Source organism: Carassius carassius, chromosome 26 (assembly GCF_963082965.1).
Source record: "Carassius carassius chromosome 26, fCarCar2.1, whole genome shotgun sequence".
Lineage (NCBI taxonomy): Eukaryota > Metazoa > Chordata > Actinopteri > Cypriniformes > Cyprinidae > Carassius > Carassius carassius.
Genome location: NC_081780.1, coordinates 11,016,541 through 11,034,611, shown reverse-complemented (window position 1 = coordinate 11,034,611; position 18,071 = coordinate 11,016,541). Strand labels below are relative to the sequence as shown.

The window sequence follows — 18,071 nt, the reverse complement described above, 5'->3', positions numbered from 1 at the left end:
GAGTTAAAGGTTAAGATTATAACTTTTTCGCTAGTATTCTATCACATTGTGAGTTTATATTAGCACCTTTTGTTGTTTTCTCGTGGTAACTGATAAGAGCGTTTGGACACGGGAGAGCTGCTATGTGACGTCAGACTTAACAAGCGAATATATATAGGCCTAGATCAGTGTGTGAGCGCTAACCACGCCAGACCGTGGAACTTATGATACATGCAGCATGATTGCGTGTACATTTCTGAGCGGCAAAAGTGATTGATCTGTAAAGCAATTTATTGTGAGAGAGGGTCGTGTGTTACCATGTCAGACTCAAGTGCACAGGCTCAAAATAATAAAACACAAAGTTAACAAAACAATTCACTCCACTGTGTTGAGCGGGAGCGCTTCTCTGCTGTCTTCACGTGTTATCGGAAACTTCCTGTTTCCCACTTATGAAGTCATGATTACGAGCATGTTGCATTCTTTTCTGTTAAAAATAACACTAAACAGTGGTTTGTGAATGTCTGCTTAGCCTAAATAATTTTAACGGGAGTGCTTCATGTGAGTGCTGCTGCAGTCTAGGCCCACCCCAAATGTTCTCACTGGTTGAGACGTGTGATGACCCCCATTCCAAGCCAGTACTGATCAACATCCCACCCCTCCTGTGATCCATGGTTTGTCTGTATGTATATCCAAAGCCAGTGAGCAACGGACTTTCATAATAATAAAAAAACTGCGTTAATGGGCCATAAAATAATTGTTGGTGTTAATCAATTAATGCAGTTATGCAATTATAACATGTCAACTTGCCCAGTCCTAATATTATATATATTAGGTTATATGTTTAAGCACACCTGCAATCGCCAGATGAACAAAGTCACATCTGTGTGAGACTGCTCACCTACAAATGGTCATTAAACAAGACCTTTAAGTGTGTATGTGTGTCCAAGTGAGAGGGAGTCATTGCACCGGGGTCACCATCTTCAAGGTGTTTGCCATTATTCACTGCAGAGGTCTTTAAACCTGGCCACAAAACCACTTTTCACAACTGCGGCCACAGTTCACATTGGCCTAATATTCTATAACCAGCTAAATTAACCTGTGTAACCCACAAAACCACACACATATACACTGAGGGATTGTCTTGAAAAGCAGGGACAGTGACTATGACTGTGTTAAAAATGTGGGAATAAAGAAAGAGGGACAGATGAGAAAAGGAGGAGTAGAAAGGTATGAGCTGTGAGCAGCGGTACTGAAGAGGTATAAAGTGGGTCAATGGAGGAGGTCAGCCATCATATGTAGAGGCAGGTGTTGGACCATATTGCACTGGATTACTGCAGCACACAGCAGAATAAGCAGAGAAAGCGAGAGGCAGACTGTATTAAATGCCTTTTATCAGCTGTAAGAAACAGTACATGTATTTTTATTTGTAGTTCAAACCCCCAGCGATTAATTTTTTTGACAGGCATTTGTGTGCTCACAATGATAAGCACCATGAATTCCTTTCAGATAGCGATCTGGTGGCATTGTCCGAGCTCGATGAGGTCAGTGACACTGTTAATAGATAGCATGGCTGGATTGATCCTGTCCAGCTTGCCCTGTCTGCACCACAACATAATAAGCTTACATAACGTTCCCAGTGTATCACACAATGGGAATGTTATTTTGAAGCTTCCCAACAAGCAGACCTAAAACTGCTTCTCTAAAAAGAGTCTCTTCCCTTACAATCTGAAAAAATAATTAAGCAGAAAAGAGAAAAAATTATCCTACCTCACAATAGATTTTAATTTGGCTTTTGTATTTTTGTAAGCACAAGCTTTAGTACTAATTGACACTTAGGGAGGGAGATTTCTTGGCAGTGGCTTCAGTCAGACGCAACTCATGTCGAAGTTCATCCCGCTTGGCACACTAATCAAAATGGGACAGAACTCAATAACCAGTGTTTAGTTTAGCAAAAAAAATAAAAATTCAACAAGATTAGGACTAATTGACGATGACAAAGAAAAAAAGCATGAGGCGCACAATTGCCAGCAGTGACCAAAACGACAATAGCGTAGAGGATCACTCCAAACTGCTTCCATTTTGACAACAAAGCAGGATGGGAAAAGAAGCTCATAATCTGAGTAAAGCAGGGGATTACTGGAGAGCGAGAGATGTCTGCTCAGCCACATAAAGACACGCAGATCCACTCCGACGGATAGCGCTGACAGCAGCCCGTCTTCCTGCGCTCAGAGAGGGGATGGGGACTTAGCGAGGATGGGGGGGAGGCTTTGTTAAAACATGTGTCACCAACACTAATACTCTCCAATCGGCCTTATGAGTTAAAGCGCAAATGCCAATCTATCTCCTCCCGTCACCCTGCATATACACACGAACAAACACACACACTACTTAATGCAGTCACATCTGACCTGCTAGAACGGACAGGCCTGAAATCAGGTGCAGCATCACAGACTGGCATTGCCATTGGGATCTTTCTTTTGCTTCCTTCCTCTGTGTTGATGGTGTGTTTTCTTACCTTTGTTGCCTTTAAAAACACACACGGAGTTCTAGTTAGAGAATTAGAGCTGGCCTAAGACTCCTCTGTAGGGATTAGCAGAGAGAGAGAGTGAGAGAAGCAAGGGGAGAAGCTTTAAGAGTTCAAAAGGACGGAGCTTGACTGAAGGAGACAAGAGTCCTATCAAATCCTTCACAGATACACCCTCCCCCATCCAGCACCTCTGTGTGTGGTTTTTTTTGTAAGGCTGACATTTAAATTACTCTGTTACATCCCCAGTTTTGAGATCAGCCACCCATTCAACCCCCATTCTCGCTACGTGTGCATACGTGAGCCTATGGGCACTCGCGGGGCACTGTGCTGTCACTTCCTGTTTGCTCATGCTGACGACGGGGTGGCAGTGCTTTGAGGGTGTTCAGTGGCAGCCCCTGTTGGAAGTGCAGTGTATGTGTGTGTCGGTCTAGCAGTTGTGACTGACGAGAGCTGGCCCTGTAATAGAACTCAATTCAGAAAGAAAATAAAGCAGTCTGATGCAGTGGACCAGACACAGAGCATCTCGCCCTTACGCACACACACAGGCAGGGCGTGCACCGACAGGAACCGTATGTCACGCTCAGGCACACACACAACCAGGGGCCATGGTGGGAGTAATTGAACAGAAATGACCAACAAGAGCTTTATTTCATGTCCTGCTCCCCTGCACAGACTACAGCTCACAACTGAGGTCACCTCCTGATCAGAAAGCCCAGAAAAATGTGTGTGTGTGTTGAGGTAGTGTATGACTGTGCACAACCAGAGTGAGGAATACAAATAGAAGAAATGCTTAGAAGGTTTATTTTAAAGATAATTACTGTACAATGGCACACTCATTACTTAACATAAAGAAGTATAGCTTTGAGCTGAGATTATTTTGTGATGTTAAACAAGAGATAAATGAAATCAATTTTGTAGGGCAAAAGTCACCTATACTATACAGTTTAGTGTTTAGTGTTGGAATAATTCTAATATTTCAGCAGTTTAAAAATTCCATTCAAACAGCATACTGTTTCTACGCAAGGTCTCTAAAATGTCTAATTTTACTTACTGTAGACATTAAAAAACGAAAGGCGAAACAGTGTTAATATTGTCCATCGTATTGTACATAACAAATATAATTAAATACACATCAGAATTTTTTTATATATATATATATCGATGTACCTCTACTTTTAGGCATACGGTTAATATAGCAGTGTCCTGTAATTGAAGGAAAAATCAGTACTTATTAACTTTATTAGCTCTCTGAGGTGCAAATTTAGGCAGATAAAAGCCAGTGTGAGTGGATCGAGATGTTCCGTGTGGAGATATGTCTCTCAGCATGATGGTGTGTTAATCTCTGTGTGTTCTCATCTGATAGAAATATTTAATTCTAGCAGATACAGCCGACAGAAGATTGTGGAGAATGTGCTGTTGAGGTTGAGAGAGAGAAAGAACTGCCATGTACATTTGCATAAACCAGTCTTTGTTTCCTGCTGGTGGCTGGCAGCCAGAGACGAACAGAAGGACGGAAGTTTTACTCACAAACAGCCACTTGCTTCCAAACCTTAAAGAGAAAAATACAATTTAAAAAGCCCGTCTCTCCTGCTACTGTAAACACAGATTTTGTTCCTCATCTTTTCCCACAAATACAATAAAAGCCCCCCCCCCCCCTCTCTCTCTTCATTCTTAGCTTTCCTCAAAGACCACAAAATTGCACATGAAAACCTCACAAACACACTTATTGCAGGAATTGTACAAACAGCTTCGGGAATATGTTTTATTTGATGTCCAGCCGTTGTACTGTCTGCCTGTTACCGTAGAAACATGTGCTGTGGTCCATAAACACATTGTTGAGGAGCACATCAACGAGCTCTGCATTTAACAGTTGGGATATTTTTTGTTTGAGACTGACACATACTTATTTGACGGGTAATGCAGATATCCATATTTAAAGACCTAAATAGAATATTGATATGTACGTATAAATATGCATGACAATAAATTTAGTCAAAAATCTAATTTTGTCATTTTTAAGATTATCCAGTATATTGGCCACTAATGAAAAACATTTTAAACAACAGAGAAAGAAACAAGCAAAATGTTTTGATGGGTCCTCCTGTCCTGGTGTGCGTTCTTAAAAGAATCAACGGGGATATGGTGTTTGTTTCCTCTCCCAGTGGCAAAGAGATTCACAACTTCTCCCTTTACATAAACACATTCACCAGTTTTTCGCCTTGAGAGGCAATTTTTTTCAGTCTTTCCTTAGTGAATATGACCCTTATGGTGAGTGTTTTTTCCCATGATGCACCTTGGCTGGGACATGTCTCACTCTGGCGTCTGCTAGCTGTTAGCGTAGCCCCTTGAGGCCGGATGGTGGAACATAAAGTGACAGCTCTGTCCCTTCACACATAAACAACCATCAGCCTTCTCCACTAATGGCCAAACCAGCTTTTTAGCCTGTTTTTTTTTCTTTTTGTTTGTTTATGTGTTCTGTGTATTCATTTATTCATGGACCTTTCTCTCTTCTTCATCCACTCTTCTGTACCTTCTGTCTCTGTCTGTCCTCTCTTTTTCTTTCTATCTCTCTCTGTCTCTGAGCAGCAGTTTTATGCAGCTCAGCTAGCTGCCATGCAGGTGTCTCCGGGGGCCAAACACAGCACAGTGCCTCAGGCCAACCTGGCAACCGGAACACACTCGCCCACCAGCGGCCAGAGCGAGAAAAACAGAAGCACCCCGCCACCAAAGCCCAAGGTATGCATTTGTGGATGTGTATTAGGCTGGAACAACTGCATACATTTACTATCCAGAGCTAATAGTCTTTGTATGTACTGGTTTTGATGTTTTATTTCTTTGGTTGATTACCCATAACTCGCGCAAGCTGGCACTATGCCCTCAATTCTCCATGCCTCATTGCATTGTTCCATTTCAAGTGCTTGGTTATGGAAGCTTCTGAAGGTCCTTGGTCCTCAAACCCGAAGTCTAGCTACCACCACTGTGTTGTGCTTTTTCCGATAGTGTATAAGGCTCTGAGCAGGTATCTTTCCCCTTTGGCCAGCATGGCAGCAGGAGGCCAGAGCTATCTGAGTGGAATAAAGCTCCATGAAAATCAGGCAGGGCAGAAATAAAAGCAGCCTGTCTGGCCTCTTTTCCCTCCTGCTGGGCTGGTCATTCTAGACGCCCGGACACCCCTGCATGCCCATTCTGTCCCGCTCAGCAGTACAATAGCTGGACCGTGGGGCGGCCAGGGCTGGATAAACATGTGTGAAGGCCTGTTGCCTGCTCTCTCTCCGGCCTTGAGCCACGGCTAAGCCTGATGCTTGTTTGGACAAGTTAGAGAACAGACCTGGAGCTCAACCACATGCCTGTTGCATAGAGGAAGAGTTCAGGATATGTTTCCGTCTGTCAATCTCAGTGCAAAGCTTTGGCGGTCCCCATCGTTTGGGCCTGGCCCCATGCAGCTCAATGTGTCAAAGGCTAATGAAGGCTGGTTTCCTCAAACAGTTGGTCCTTTGTCACATGCCCAAATAAATGGAGAGAAAAAAGAGGGATAGGGATAATACAGATAATTGGCAGTGTCTTCTGCACCTGCTAGGCCTCCGCAGCTACTGAGCCATGAGAAAATGACCTTTTCCTTAAACATATTTTTCTGTCTATCTCATATAACCCGTCAAGTATTTCAAAGTGGATACTTGGTATCTCAAACCTTCGGTTTTCCTCTCCAGATTTTTCCTCAATCAGGGCTCTCTTGTTTGTTCTATCTGTGTCTGCAAGCTTTTGCCATCATGAAGGGGCAGGCATGTATATTTCAGGGTTGCTGCCCTGGGGTAGTTGCCACTCTCTCATTTTAAGATGTGTGCCATGTGTCAGACAGCTGGTTGGACTGAGGCGTACAAAGCTTAAGTGCATTACCCCGGGGGAAGCCTCAGAACTCAGGTGCATCACAGAGTCACTATATCACGGTTTTCACTATGTGACCTACTCAGATTCACACATGCAGACCCTCACATCCACATTCCTTCACCTAGGCCCAGTGCTGCCACAGTTGGTTTTAGGATTTCTCTTGAAATTGCTATATATACACTTAAAACTAGATTGTATGGTTGGTCAGCATTCTGAGCTTTGATGCTTCCAGTGTAAACAACCTCAAGCAGTCGCGACACACCGATCGCTTCCAGTATAGACACAATATTATTTTTAATTTATTTTTTAAAGTTACTTATTTGGGCTTTTTATGCTTTTTATGTGGAAATCGAAACTCGGGTCGCCTTGAGCGCAGTTTGGCTGTGTGTTGATGCACTAACCATGAGGCTATTGGCACCGACAGGTTATTGTTAATATTTATGGGTTTTTTTTAGGTTTTGGATTTCTAGATGACTTACATCTAATTTTATATGAGATTTAAGCTTATTCATTTTCTATTTGAGTTGTCTCCTCCTGTAAAATGTATGACGGATCTTAAAGCTAGCCTTCCTCCTCTCACATGGCTTTGCCAGTCTTCATTAGTTCTCCTCTCACCAGCTACATTCTCTTTGGCTAACATCCCACCCAAGGATTTGCTTCTCGAAGAACAATCCACCATTGGGGCGGGAGGCAGGCATTATCTGTCATAAATATTCAGTTTTCCTCTTCAATGCAGCCTCACTACACACCCGACACAATATGGGTCATGATACAGTATTCTCCTCAATCGCGTCTTAGTGTTCTCATTGAGCAGGGTCTTTTGTGTGTCTCCCTTATGATGGAGTCCACATCCCACTGGTTCTCTTTCCATTGAGCACCACTAATGAGGACAATCCTGTTACGGCCCATCACAGCACAAGCAGTGAGGGAAAGGTCTTAATCAAGCTCTCCAGACCTTAGAAGCTCTGTTCCAAAAACCTAGCATGCCGCCTTGTTGCCTACAGCCTTTAAAAGAGAGCAAATGTATGCTCCTACTACTGCAGAGGCAAGACGAAGAGAGACACTGTAGTTCTGTGAGATGTGGTTGTCCTCTATGGCTGCTACAAATGCTTTTGTGTTTCTGGCACATATGGAACTGTAAAGCTGTTTAGAACAATAGTAATGACAGAAAGGTCTTAATGGCAATTAAGACAGGTTTAGGCCTTCACTGCAATGTTCTAATGATGTGCACAGGGCAGCATCTGCCATTCTGAGACTTAATTGGGTCTATGGTGCCTTCTCTGATGTGATTACAATGTCAGCAAAGTTGATATCTGGGTACTAGTCATTTGCACGTATAGATAGAGTCCACCACTGGTAACCTGGAGGCACAGAGGCAGTGTTGTTTGTTTATTATGTAATTTAGTCCAATTGATATCTGTGAACATCTGAAACTGGAATGTGTGCATCAAATAATCATTTGTGCTTATATTTATGGAATACTTGGTTATTCTGTGTTTGTGTGTATGCTTGTGTTTTTTCTTCTCAATGCGCAACATGTTTGGTAAATGTGTGTGAATCTTCTCATTTAAGCATGTTTCTTTACATGGTATGCTCGCTTTGTCCCTTTTCTATTGTTTGATTGAGCATGGGTGTGCTGCATGTCTATTGCGCCATGGCATTGCGCAAAGTCAATCCAACATTGGCAAGTTTATCAACTGGCCGGCGCAACCGCAATTAATCGTACATTTCCTTGTGTTCTGGCCGCATCTGCTGAAAACCTACATTTCGGCGTGCGGTCAGCTGATTTGACCCCTGCTGGGAGATTTGATTGGGTCCCAAGTCTCTGAGGAGAAAAATCACACCAGGCCAAACGTGTTGCTGTTTTGCAGGACGAGGGCGCTCAGCCCTTGAATCTGTCGTCCAAGCCTAAGGCATCCGAGAGCAAGTCACCCACCTCCCCCGCTTCCCCACAGGTCCCTGCCCTGAAGATGGGCCCCGGGTCCCTGAAGCACAGCGCCCCCTCTAGCATCGGAGGACCGCCGTCCAGACTCAGCTCCATAGGTACCCACACCTCCACAGTTCATTGCAATTCAATAAACACACACAAATCGCAGCATAACATGCTTAATGTTATTACATAGTGCCCTGGATGTATCTCTCAAGAGCATTTCCTACTCCCTGGATATGTTTTTCTGCTGGCACAGACTCTTGTATGAGACGGTAATTGATGTTACATTTTTAGGTTTGTAGAATTTAATTTTGCCTGAAGGGCACATTGTCAAACATTTATTAGTCTAAATGGTGGGGGAGAGCTTGTTAAGCAGCTGTGTTTGGAAGCGAAAGAGAGCGAGACAGCGGATGGGAAGGTTTAACGGCGTTTATTTCTGTTGTTTAGAGGTGCTGAATAGAGCAACACAAGCCTTCCTGACAGGCGCTGAGATTAGACAAGCCTCTTATACAACTCTGTTACCACCCACAGCACAAACAACATACATTAATAGCACAATAAAGCAATATTCTCCCCTCCTCACAACAGTTAGCCATTTCAGACTTCTTCCCTGTAATCGCAGTGTTTTTCTACAAATCCTGGGATTTAATGGCAGATTAGTGGATTTGGCGCCCAGATGTTTTTTGTTCCGAAAAAAAAATGGATTAGAAAGTAAAGTTTCACTGGAATCCTTTAGAACATGACGCGACGAGCGGCTCTTTTAGATCATTAAATTTGAAAGTGCCGTATGTCCCATGATTACTCCATCTGGAGCACATCTTTAAGGGGTCAGGAAGTATTGTGATATCAAAGACGTATTCAGAACCCCACATGAAATGTTGTTTGTGGGTGTATGTGTTTATCTGAATGCATATTTATATTTCAACTTGACAGATGCCTTTGAATGCCCTTTTTGTGCAATTTCCTCATCTTTCCATCCTTATTCTCCACCTCTCTTATCTGTTTGACCTTGCTAAGTGACATCTGTCCTGAGACTTTCCAGCATGCCCGACCCCATGCATCCCTTACTTTTTGTGTCACTGTCACCACAGAAACACAACAGGGGCTGTCAAGGACTGTGTCCTCTAAGGCCATCACTCTTCCTTGCCTTTCCTCAGAAGCCAAAAAGAAAGTTTCACTCTTCGGGTCACTGTAATGTTAAAAGTGAAATGCTGGTTATATTTTGCGTTATTAGTCTGATAGTCATCTCTTCTTTAAACAAGTCATTCTAAATGTAAGAACAACAATTTCTCTTTAGTGGGGTCATTGCTCTCAATTAACACTCCAGACATTTTTTTGTACCCTCTATTAAATAAACTGTCAGGAAGTGTGCTGGCTTTTACACCCTGTGACCTGTGGTCACTTCAGCAGATATGACTTTTAAAAGAGTTCCCTACTCTGTCATTTCAAATGAAAGAATTTAATCCATCCTATCCAGCATTAGCAACCGGATTAGGGAAGATAAAGACTCATAATCTAGCATACCGTAGGTCTTTGTTAGATCTATCCTGGCAAGATAATGCTCCACCACACATACACTAGCTAACAGATGCGGCTAACGGCTTGGGCGGTTAAGCTGCTGAGAATAATACAAATAATAGCCATGAAAAGATGGTTGGAAACATCTTTGATATGCTCGGAGGCAGATGTTGCAGAATGGGCCAAATTAGGCCGCTTATGGCTTTAATATCAGTAATCTCCTCTCTTTTTTTTTTCTTTAAAGATTTCCCTGAGCTTTGGTCTGAATAAAAGCTTACAGAATGGCAGACAGAGAGAAAGAGAGAGAGAGACTGCTTTTATATATGTGGGATATAAGACAAATTGCACATTTTAGTAAATCTCTCAATGTAAAAAATGCAGATTTGGGAGATTTTCTTTGGGCATCAGCATCTGTTTTTAACTGGATCTCTTATCGTTTGTGTGTGAAAGTAATGCTCCATTCCAAAACCTAGTGAGCTGCCTACAGAGGCAACATTTTAAGGGAAAAGCTATCCCAAAAGGTAGGAATATATAATTATACAGCCTCCTTCACTGAGAAGGCAATCACAGAATGCATTGCGACAAGTGCAATAAATTGCAAAATGCATTGCAACAACATGCAAAATTGCTAACAGTGAATGGAAGTTGGCGATTTGGAAAATGCAGGAACCATTTGAAAATTACTGATTTACAAAAAGACAGATTTATTTGCTTTACCAATCTGCTGTCTTACAGTCTCTTGTTTTATGCTTGTGCTCTGTCTCACTCATACCTGTCATGTTTCCAGACCTGCTGTCGTCCATCACCTCCGGCGGCTACCTGAACGACCATGAGGCAGTGACCAAAGCTTTCCAGGAGGCCCGACAGATGAAGGAGCAGCTAAAGAGAGAACAGCAGGTTCTCGACGCCAAAGTAGCGGCAGTCAACAGCCTGAGCCTCAACAATGGTCGCTCAGAGAAGGTTCGATTAACTCTGGTCTTGCATTAACAAACTTGCTCATTCTTTCAATTTGTGAAGGGATTCATCACCAATGAAGTGAGAATTAGAACAGCCAAAACAACACAAACAGAAGCGTTAATTACAACAGAACGTGTTTATCTCTGAACAAAGCGATTTCCCAAAGCTGTTCTTGTGAAGAGGAGCAGTGGAGGTGAATAAGATCTGAAAGCTTTTTGTTGTGCACAATGGCGATGTCTGGGAGGCAGGCTGAGGGCAAGCAGGGTGCAGTGAACAGGATGCTAATTTTAATAGCGTAGCTGATGCTAATGTGAAGTGACTGGAGTGACTCCTTGGCTGTGCGGCTAAATTGGGCTTGTTTGCTAAACACACTGGAGTCAGCTGGTCCACGAGCCACAGGACAGGAAACGCCTTTGACCACAGATAATAAAACACACTCGCTTTCCGAGGAATTTGCATACAAATGCTTTAAAAAGCAGAGTGCGTCAGTAAACAAGCATTAAATTATGGACAATTTTGCCTCGTCCATCTCTAATGGCGTGATTGTGCACATCAGCAGAGGAAGGCGCTTGTGTATACACAGGTGTCCTTGCTTCCTGATCTTCTCTGCCACACAGAGATTTGGTTTATTTCATAAACCTTTATGTGTAAATGCATATCAACATCTGCAAATACACAGTAGGTAAATGCTTAACAAAAGCATGTTTATGGGTGTGCTGATCTCCGCTTCAGTTTAACACACGCACACGTTGGTGGGGTTTTTCTTCTCTCGGCCAGGCTTAGTGGCTGTGCTGATTGCTACTAGGTTAATGAAGGTGCATTAAGAATAATCCACATCTCCCAAGCACTCTATCCTTATTATGATTTACAACAGATCAGCTGCACTTTACCCTGACCACAGCTTTATGCCCTTACATACACCGCCCTCCCTGCTGCACTTTTGCACGTTTAGAGTACAGAGGGGTTATTTTTGATTAAGGCCACACATCCGAATGCTGAAAAAAGAGCAGATTAGCTGCAGTACATAGGCAACAAACACCTGAAGAGAGTTTTCAATTATCTCTGTCTTACAGTATGTGGATGAATTATTTTCCTGTATTTGCCTATTTCAGAGTGAAGCATTAAGTTTAAATGTTTTAAAAAAAAATAGACTTTAGCCTTTTGTTACATAGCAGCTATGACCCATGTTTTGCTACTTACTAGTCTTAGCAAGGGGGGTTGGGGTGATGCAAAATAATTCTAGAGACTTATTCTGACTGGACTGGACAAATATCTGTAGTACAGGATGAGTCGTGTAGTTTTGTCCATTTTCTTAGAGAAGGCTAATTTTAAATGTGCATTTCTATTTAAAATGACTTTTTTCCAACTTTTAGGAGTACTGTAGCACATAGATGATTTCAAAATTAATAGACATAGACTAAAATCCAATCTGGATTACAGTGGTTTGTGCTAAAATGCCACATGGCAAAGTGGCACACTTGTTCTTTCACTATTCTTTCCCCATTCATATTTTTACTTTCATATTATTATTTGACTTTACCTCCTACGTGACTGAGGTCCACATCTGCCAGCCCATCTAATGTTTGTTTTTGCTCTTCAGTCCATTATCTCCTGATTTTAGACAATTACTGTCCCTCTCCATTTTAGCCTCAACTCTCTGAGTGAGAGTGTGCTGCGTGCTTTTAACTTGTTCTCCAGGAACACATTGTGCGGGCAAATCAAGCCTTGTTCCTATACCCTTTTGTGTCACACTAAGCTAAATGGATTGTGGAAGATGAACAAGGCCAATCGTCTATGTGATGAAGTTTTAGTGTCAATCCAAACAAGGTTTAGCTGGTTAGCATGGCCCGGTTAGCCTCTGCTGGTACATGTTGTAACAACATCAGCTTAAAACCAACTTTCTTTCAAAATTAGCTGATATTTTGCAAGTAAATGTTGTGAAAATCTTTCATGAGGGCTCTTAAAAGTAGTAAATATACTTGCAGTTGAGATGAACAGGAGTATTAACGGATAGCTTTCGCCAGATAATAAAGACCTTCTACTGTATAAAGTCTAAGTTTTCATGTTGTCACATTATCAAACCTGATCATCTCTCCATTTGTCTCTCTCTTTCTCTTTGTCTCTCTGGGGAGAGATTCTCTCTCCATTACACATTCATTTAAACCCCACTCACTTACTCAGTCTGAACAATTAAATCTCGATGGCTGCGAAATGGTGTAATGCATTTCATTACAGAGTCGCAGAAGGCCCGGGTCACTCTCTAATGGTGAGGACTTTGTCTGTGAGTGTGTTTTAAACGTAGCGTGGATTCAGGATGGAGTCTAATTGACTAATTAAGCCCCAGATGCAGCTTCGTGGGGGTGATGGGGGGTGTGCATGTTTAGAGAGAGCAGAGGGTGTTGTGTTGAAATATGTGGCCCAGCTACATTAGCCATGTAAATGCATAGTAAATCTCTTTTTATTGGGTGTAATAAATTCCCAGGAGGCTGTGCGGTCCAGCCCCACTCTCATCTCTGGAGCACTCGCGCTCTCTAATGCATTGACCTCAGGGCTAAGCGAGAGAGACAGAGATCGTGTGAGTAAGAGAGGGAAAGAATAAATGTAAATAGATTGCAGGTGGCAACCAGGCTACTCGTTTTTGATGGATAAACATTAACTCACATTTTCATTCATTTTCATTTTCTTCTGAGTCTTTTTGTATGCACTTGAATTGTCAGTTCATTGGTGCTTATGCTAATGAATCTGTTGATTTGTTGAATATGAATCTAACTGCATTGGCTGTATGTTATGTGTGTACAGGATAAAGCCGCTCTTGAAAGCCTGAGCCAACAGTTAAAACATTCTGAAGAGAGCAAGTTCACTCATGCAATGATGGACTTCGGCATCAGTGGCGATTCAGATGGTAAGATGCTCTTTTTTAAATGAATCTCTCTATTGATTTTATTGTGTAATAAAAAAGTTCAAAGTCGCATTAAATACAAATATGTATCTATTTTCATTTTATCGTGAACAACTCATCCATCCATATTTAATCATAAATTTGTTTTGATCTTATAACTTTTAACTTAAAAATACTTCTCCAATCATTTCACCTTCTTACAGTCACTTGCATGCTCACACCATAACCAGTGGATGAAACCAGGACCCAATCCTAAATTTTGACATTTTTTTGAGTTGTGCTATTTTTTTTTTCTTTGATAATCTGTTTTTCTCAGATGTGTGTCATAACATTTTAAAAACTTAAAGATACATTAAGGTAAATGTGCAATGACCATGGACCCTATTTACTTTTTGACTGCCAACTCGCTTTTAATCTTTCTCCATTCCATTTTTCATGGTTCTAAGTGGATAAAATTACATCCAACCCTACATTTCTGTCTCAATTGATGTGTACTGTACTTGTGAGTATGTGTATCCCCAGACTAACAGTGACTCCCTGTTTTCCTTCTCCAGGAAGCCCGAGTGTGTCAGACTCACGGATCTTCAGGGAGGCTCGAGGACGTGGCAGTAGTGAACCGCACATCAAGCGGCCCATGAACGCCTTTATGGTCTGGGCTAAAGACGAGAGGAGGAAGATCCTTCAGGCTTTCCCTGACATGCATAACTCAAACATCAGCAAGATCCTCGGTGAGAGAGAGAGAATAGCCAGAGACAGCGCTAGTAAATCTCTCCAACCACTTATCTAGCCACTTCAGGTTTACTAGCGTCCTCTCTTGTTTCCAGCTGTGCAGTTTTTGACTCAAGGCTTTTGATCGATTTATATTCCATCCGGCTTTGATTCACCACTGTATTCCCTAATTGGCTGAGATTTGTGGGTACATTAAATATGGGTGGGGCTTAAAGGCTGGCTCCTTCGGGAAGAACTATGCAACCAGCCACAGAGAATTCCCTCTGTTCCTTCTCCCCAACACACACACACACACACAAACAGCCCTTTCCCGCACTGCATTGTGTAACCACAACCTAATGAATCGCTCTAGAGGGCCGACTCCAACAATGATGATATAATTCATTATGCATTAAACCAGCTCTCCAGTCTGTCTGACATTTTCTCCAGACCTCTGGGATTGTGTTTGACATTTTAAAGAGCTCCTAAGCGTTTTATAACGCTGGAAAATCTGGTTTTAATAAGGCCCCGCTCTCTCAATTGTTAACAGAAGGAGTTTCCCCTTTCCAGTGCTGGGTGCATGTCAGGGCCAGTGGTGACAGCCTTTTCCCATTAAACATACAGTAGGACTGTGTAAATTCAACACAGACTCACATATACACACACGTAACACCCTGAACACACGTTTGCTGGAGTTTCTGGGACTGTGGCATGTGTACACTTGTGTGTTCACACTTCTCTGTTAATGAGAAATAAGAGACACCGGCCACAGGTACACCTGTTGAGCTCTGATAATTAGATGGAGTGTGTTAGTGGCCCACTTAACCCGCTGTCACCTGGCATAATGACGCACGTCACCAGTGTGTGTTTTGGAGGGCAGAGAGCACACTCTATTCTTCTCTGTTTGACATCAGCTCCACTCAAAGGTACTCATTAGACCAAACAAAAACCCTCTCTTAGTGCAAAGTGCCAGTTCTGAGGCAAACGATAGGCAGTTAAAAGCTGTATTGAGCATTGAGAGTGTGCAAAATTGCATATTTTAAAAATCCAATTGCCTGAATGATTTAGTCGTCTAATCTGTCTTAAAGATGCCCTGTATTAGTCGGGGTTTGAGTTAATCTGAGCCTGATCTGCCCTATTTTTTTCCTAAATGTTTATGGCTGTAGCGGCTATCCGTTTTCTTCTGTGTGAATCGCAAATGTGTTTGTTCTCTCTAACACCTTGTTGTTCTTGCAGGTTCTCGTTGGAAATCCATGACCAACCTGGAAAAGCAGCCATATTATGAAGAACAGGCCCGTCTTAGTAAGCAGCACCTAGAGAAATACCCAGACTACAAATACAAACCACGGCCCAAACGCACCTGCCTAGTGGACGGAAAGAAATTGCGCATTGGAGAATATAAGGCCATCATGCGCAACCGCAGACAGGAAATGCGCCAGTACTTCACCGTAGGGTACGTTTCATTATATTACACCTTCCAGTAATGTATTCATTTTAAAGTCTACATCTTGTTCCCAGTAGACAATCAAGAACCCACCCCACATTTGTTTCTTAAATATACAGTTTCACTCAGTAATATGTCTCATTATGTAAGTAAAATGGGTTATGGATGCCATTTCTGGTTGACTTTTAGCATGTATAGTACCAATCATTTGACAAGCATCCCATGTTGCCTATTTGTAAAGTGTAAACTTTTAGGAAACAACAATCTGATGAGTGTTTTCACCCAGGCTCTGCTAACAGATTGCATGTTTGTTGTACAACAGGCAGCAAGCCCAGTTGCCCTTGTCCTCAGCGGGCGTTGTGTACCCAGGCGCGCTCTCTATGGCAGGAATGCCCTCTCCACAGATGCCCTCTGAGCACTCGAGCATGTCTAGTAGCCCTGAACCAGTCCCACCCAGCAGCCAGCCCTCTTACCTCACACACAAGGGGGAGGTGCCTCGCGTTAAAGAGGAGGAGCTCCGAATGGACGATGGCAACGGCGACGCCTACGATGACTTCGACTACGAAGATGATGACGGAGATTATGGCAGTGACAGTGAGAATCACATCACTCAGTAAAGCTGCCAATCACGGCCATCTCACCAGTCACCTGGCATCTCACGCAAGCAAACTTCATTCCACCCCCATACACCGTCCAATCAGGACTCCTCCAGAGCCAAGCCCGATATTCACAGCAAAGCACAGGACCTGTCAATCAAAGTGAATGTTACATGGAAAGGAGGGTCTTGTAAAGGAAGTATAACACTTGCCTTGACTCCCGCTGAACGAACGAACCGCGGCAAGTTCACATTGAATCACGAGTAAGCTACGACAACATAGGAAAAATTACCCTTAACCGGTTTGTTGTCGAGACATCTATTACTAAGGACCTGTCAGTCGACCCGTCATAGACACTTTAAAACGGTGGACCTGTATGTTTCTAAAGAGACACTTTTAAACAGCTTTTTTTCTTGGTTCTATAATCTTCTCACTCAGGTACACAGTGCCAACAAGTGGCTTGTGAATGTGTTTTTGTTGTTTTTGTGCAACAGTTTTAATAGAGAAAAAAGACTTATTTTCCTCTTCACCGTAAAGCACCTGAGAGGAGTAAAATGACAAACATTTCCTTTTTTTTTCTCTCTCTCTTCAGTGTGCTATTAGCTGAATCTTTCTATCATCCTCACACCCATGTCCTCTCACTCAAAGATGTCATTTCTGTTGGACGAAAGGATGGAAGGGAGGATTCGCGTCCCTTCACTCAGGAGTTCGGACATCGCTGGATGACAGACAATCCCTTCTCCCTCACATCTTTTCCTCTTGACACGCTTTTACTGTTCCTTTCTCCTCCTCTTCTGTGGGAGCTTTGGTTGTTGACGTCTCTCTCAGGTGTGGAGACAAACTTTACGAGATAGCACAAACTTTGTGTTTGATGGACAGCCAACATGGCAATGGTTATCATGGAGAGTGAAGCCTTGAGCAGAATTATTGTATGCGTGCACATTTCTTTATGTTTGTGTGTGTGGATGAATGCGCATTTTGCTAGGTTTTAAGTTAATTTTTATTACGTGTAGACGGTTGATGTGCTGGTCATGTGAACATTTACAAAAGGAAAAACAGTAATATTCATTATGTACGATTCATGCTAGCAGCCAGATCAGTGCGGAAGGAAGCCAAATGTTTAATAATAATGCTGTATTTATAATTCTTTTTGTTTTAATTTTTCGTCTGGTCATTCATTTGATCATTTTTTTTTTTTTTTTTTTTTAGTTTTTTTCCCGTCATTCTCATTGTCTCCCTGAACAACTTGTTTCTGTCATTGCTGGGTGACAGACATCGCTGCACCTCATTCTGAAAGGAAAGCAGGAGACGTGGAGAGAAAAGCTCTCTTGAGGAGAGGCTGTGCTTGAATGGTGTATTGAAGGAGGAGAATAGAGTTCCCACAAGCCCCGGTGCTCAGCACTCTGTTTTCAAAGGACAGCTCTGAGAGAATCCAGGGAGATCTCCATTCAAGACGAATACGAGTGTGTGTTTCAATCAGCGCCCCTTAATATATCTCACATCTCTACTCCTCCGCAGGGCAGGGGTTTGTGTTCTGTCTCTCTCTCTCTCGCTCCTCTTTATTTCCCATCTATCACTGGTTTTATCAGTGCAGAGGAGTCTCCGAGCCGTGCCATCAGTCATCCGCT

The 18,071-nt window shown here is 42.6% G+C and overlaps 1 protein-coding gene across 7 annotated transcripts in view; it reads left to right on the top strand.

The window, feature by feature from the left end:
* The window catches only part of sox5 (SRY-box transcription factor 5), a 206,863-nt gene extending 189,352 nt beyond the window's left edge, over positions 1-17,511 (top strand). For 6 of the 7 annotated variants that reach the window (XM_059511177.1, XM_059511175.1, XM_059511179.1 and 3 more), the window contains 7 exons: positions 5,093-5,242; positions 8,263-8,434; positions 10,627-10,799; positions 13,596-13,698; positions 14,250-14,423; positions 15,640-15,856; positions 16,170-17,511. In XM_059511177.1, coding sequence (XP_059367160.1) covers positions 5,093-5,242; positions 8,263-8,434; positions 10,627-10,799; positions 13,596-13,698; positions 14,250-14,423; positions 15,640-15,856; positions 16,170-16,464 — 1,284 coding nt within the window. In that variant the 3' untranslated portion in view covers positions 16,465-17,511. The remainder of the gene's footprint in view (positions 1-5,092; positions 5,243-8,262; positions 8,435-10,626; positions 10,800-13,595; positions 13,699-14,249; positions 14,424-15,639; positions 15,857-16,169) is intronic. The other variant, XM_059511180.1, reaches the window with a different exon arrangement.
* The last annotated feature ends 560 nt before the right edge of the window (positions 17,512-18,071 follow it).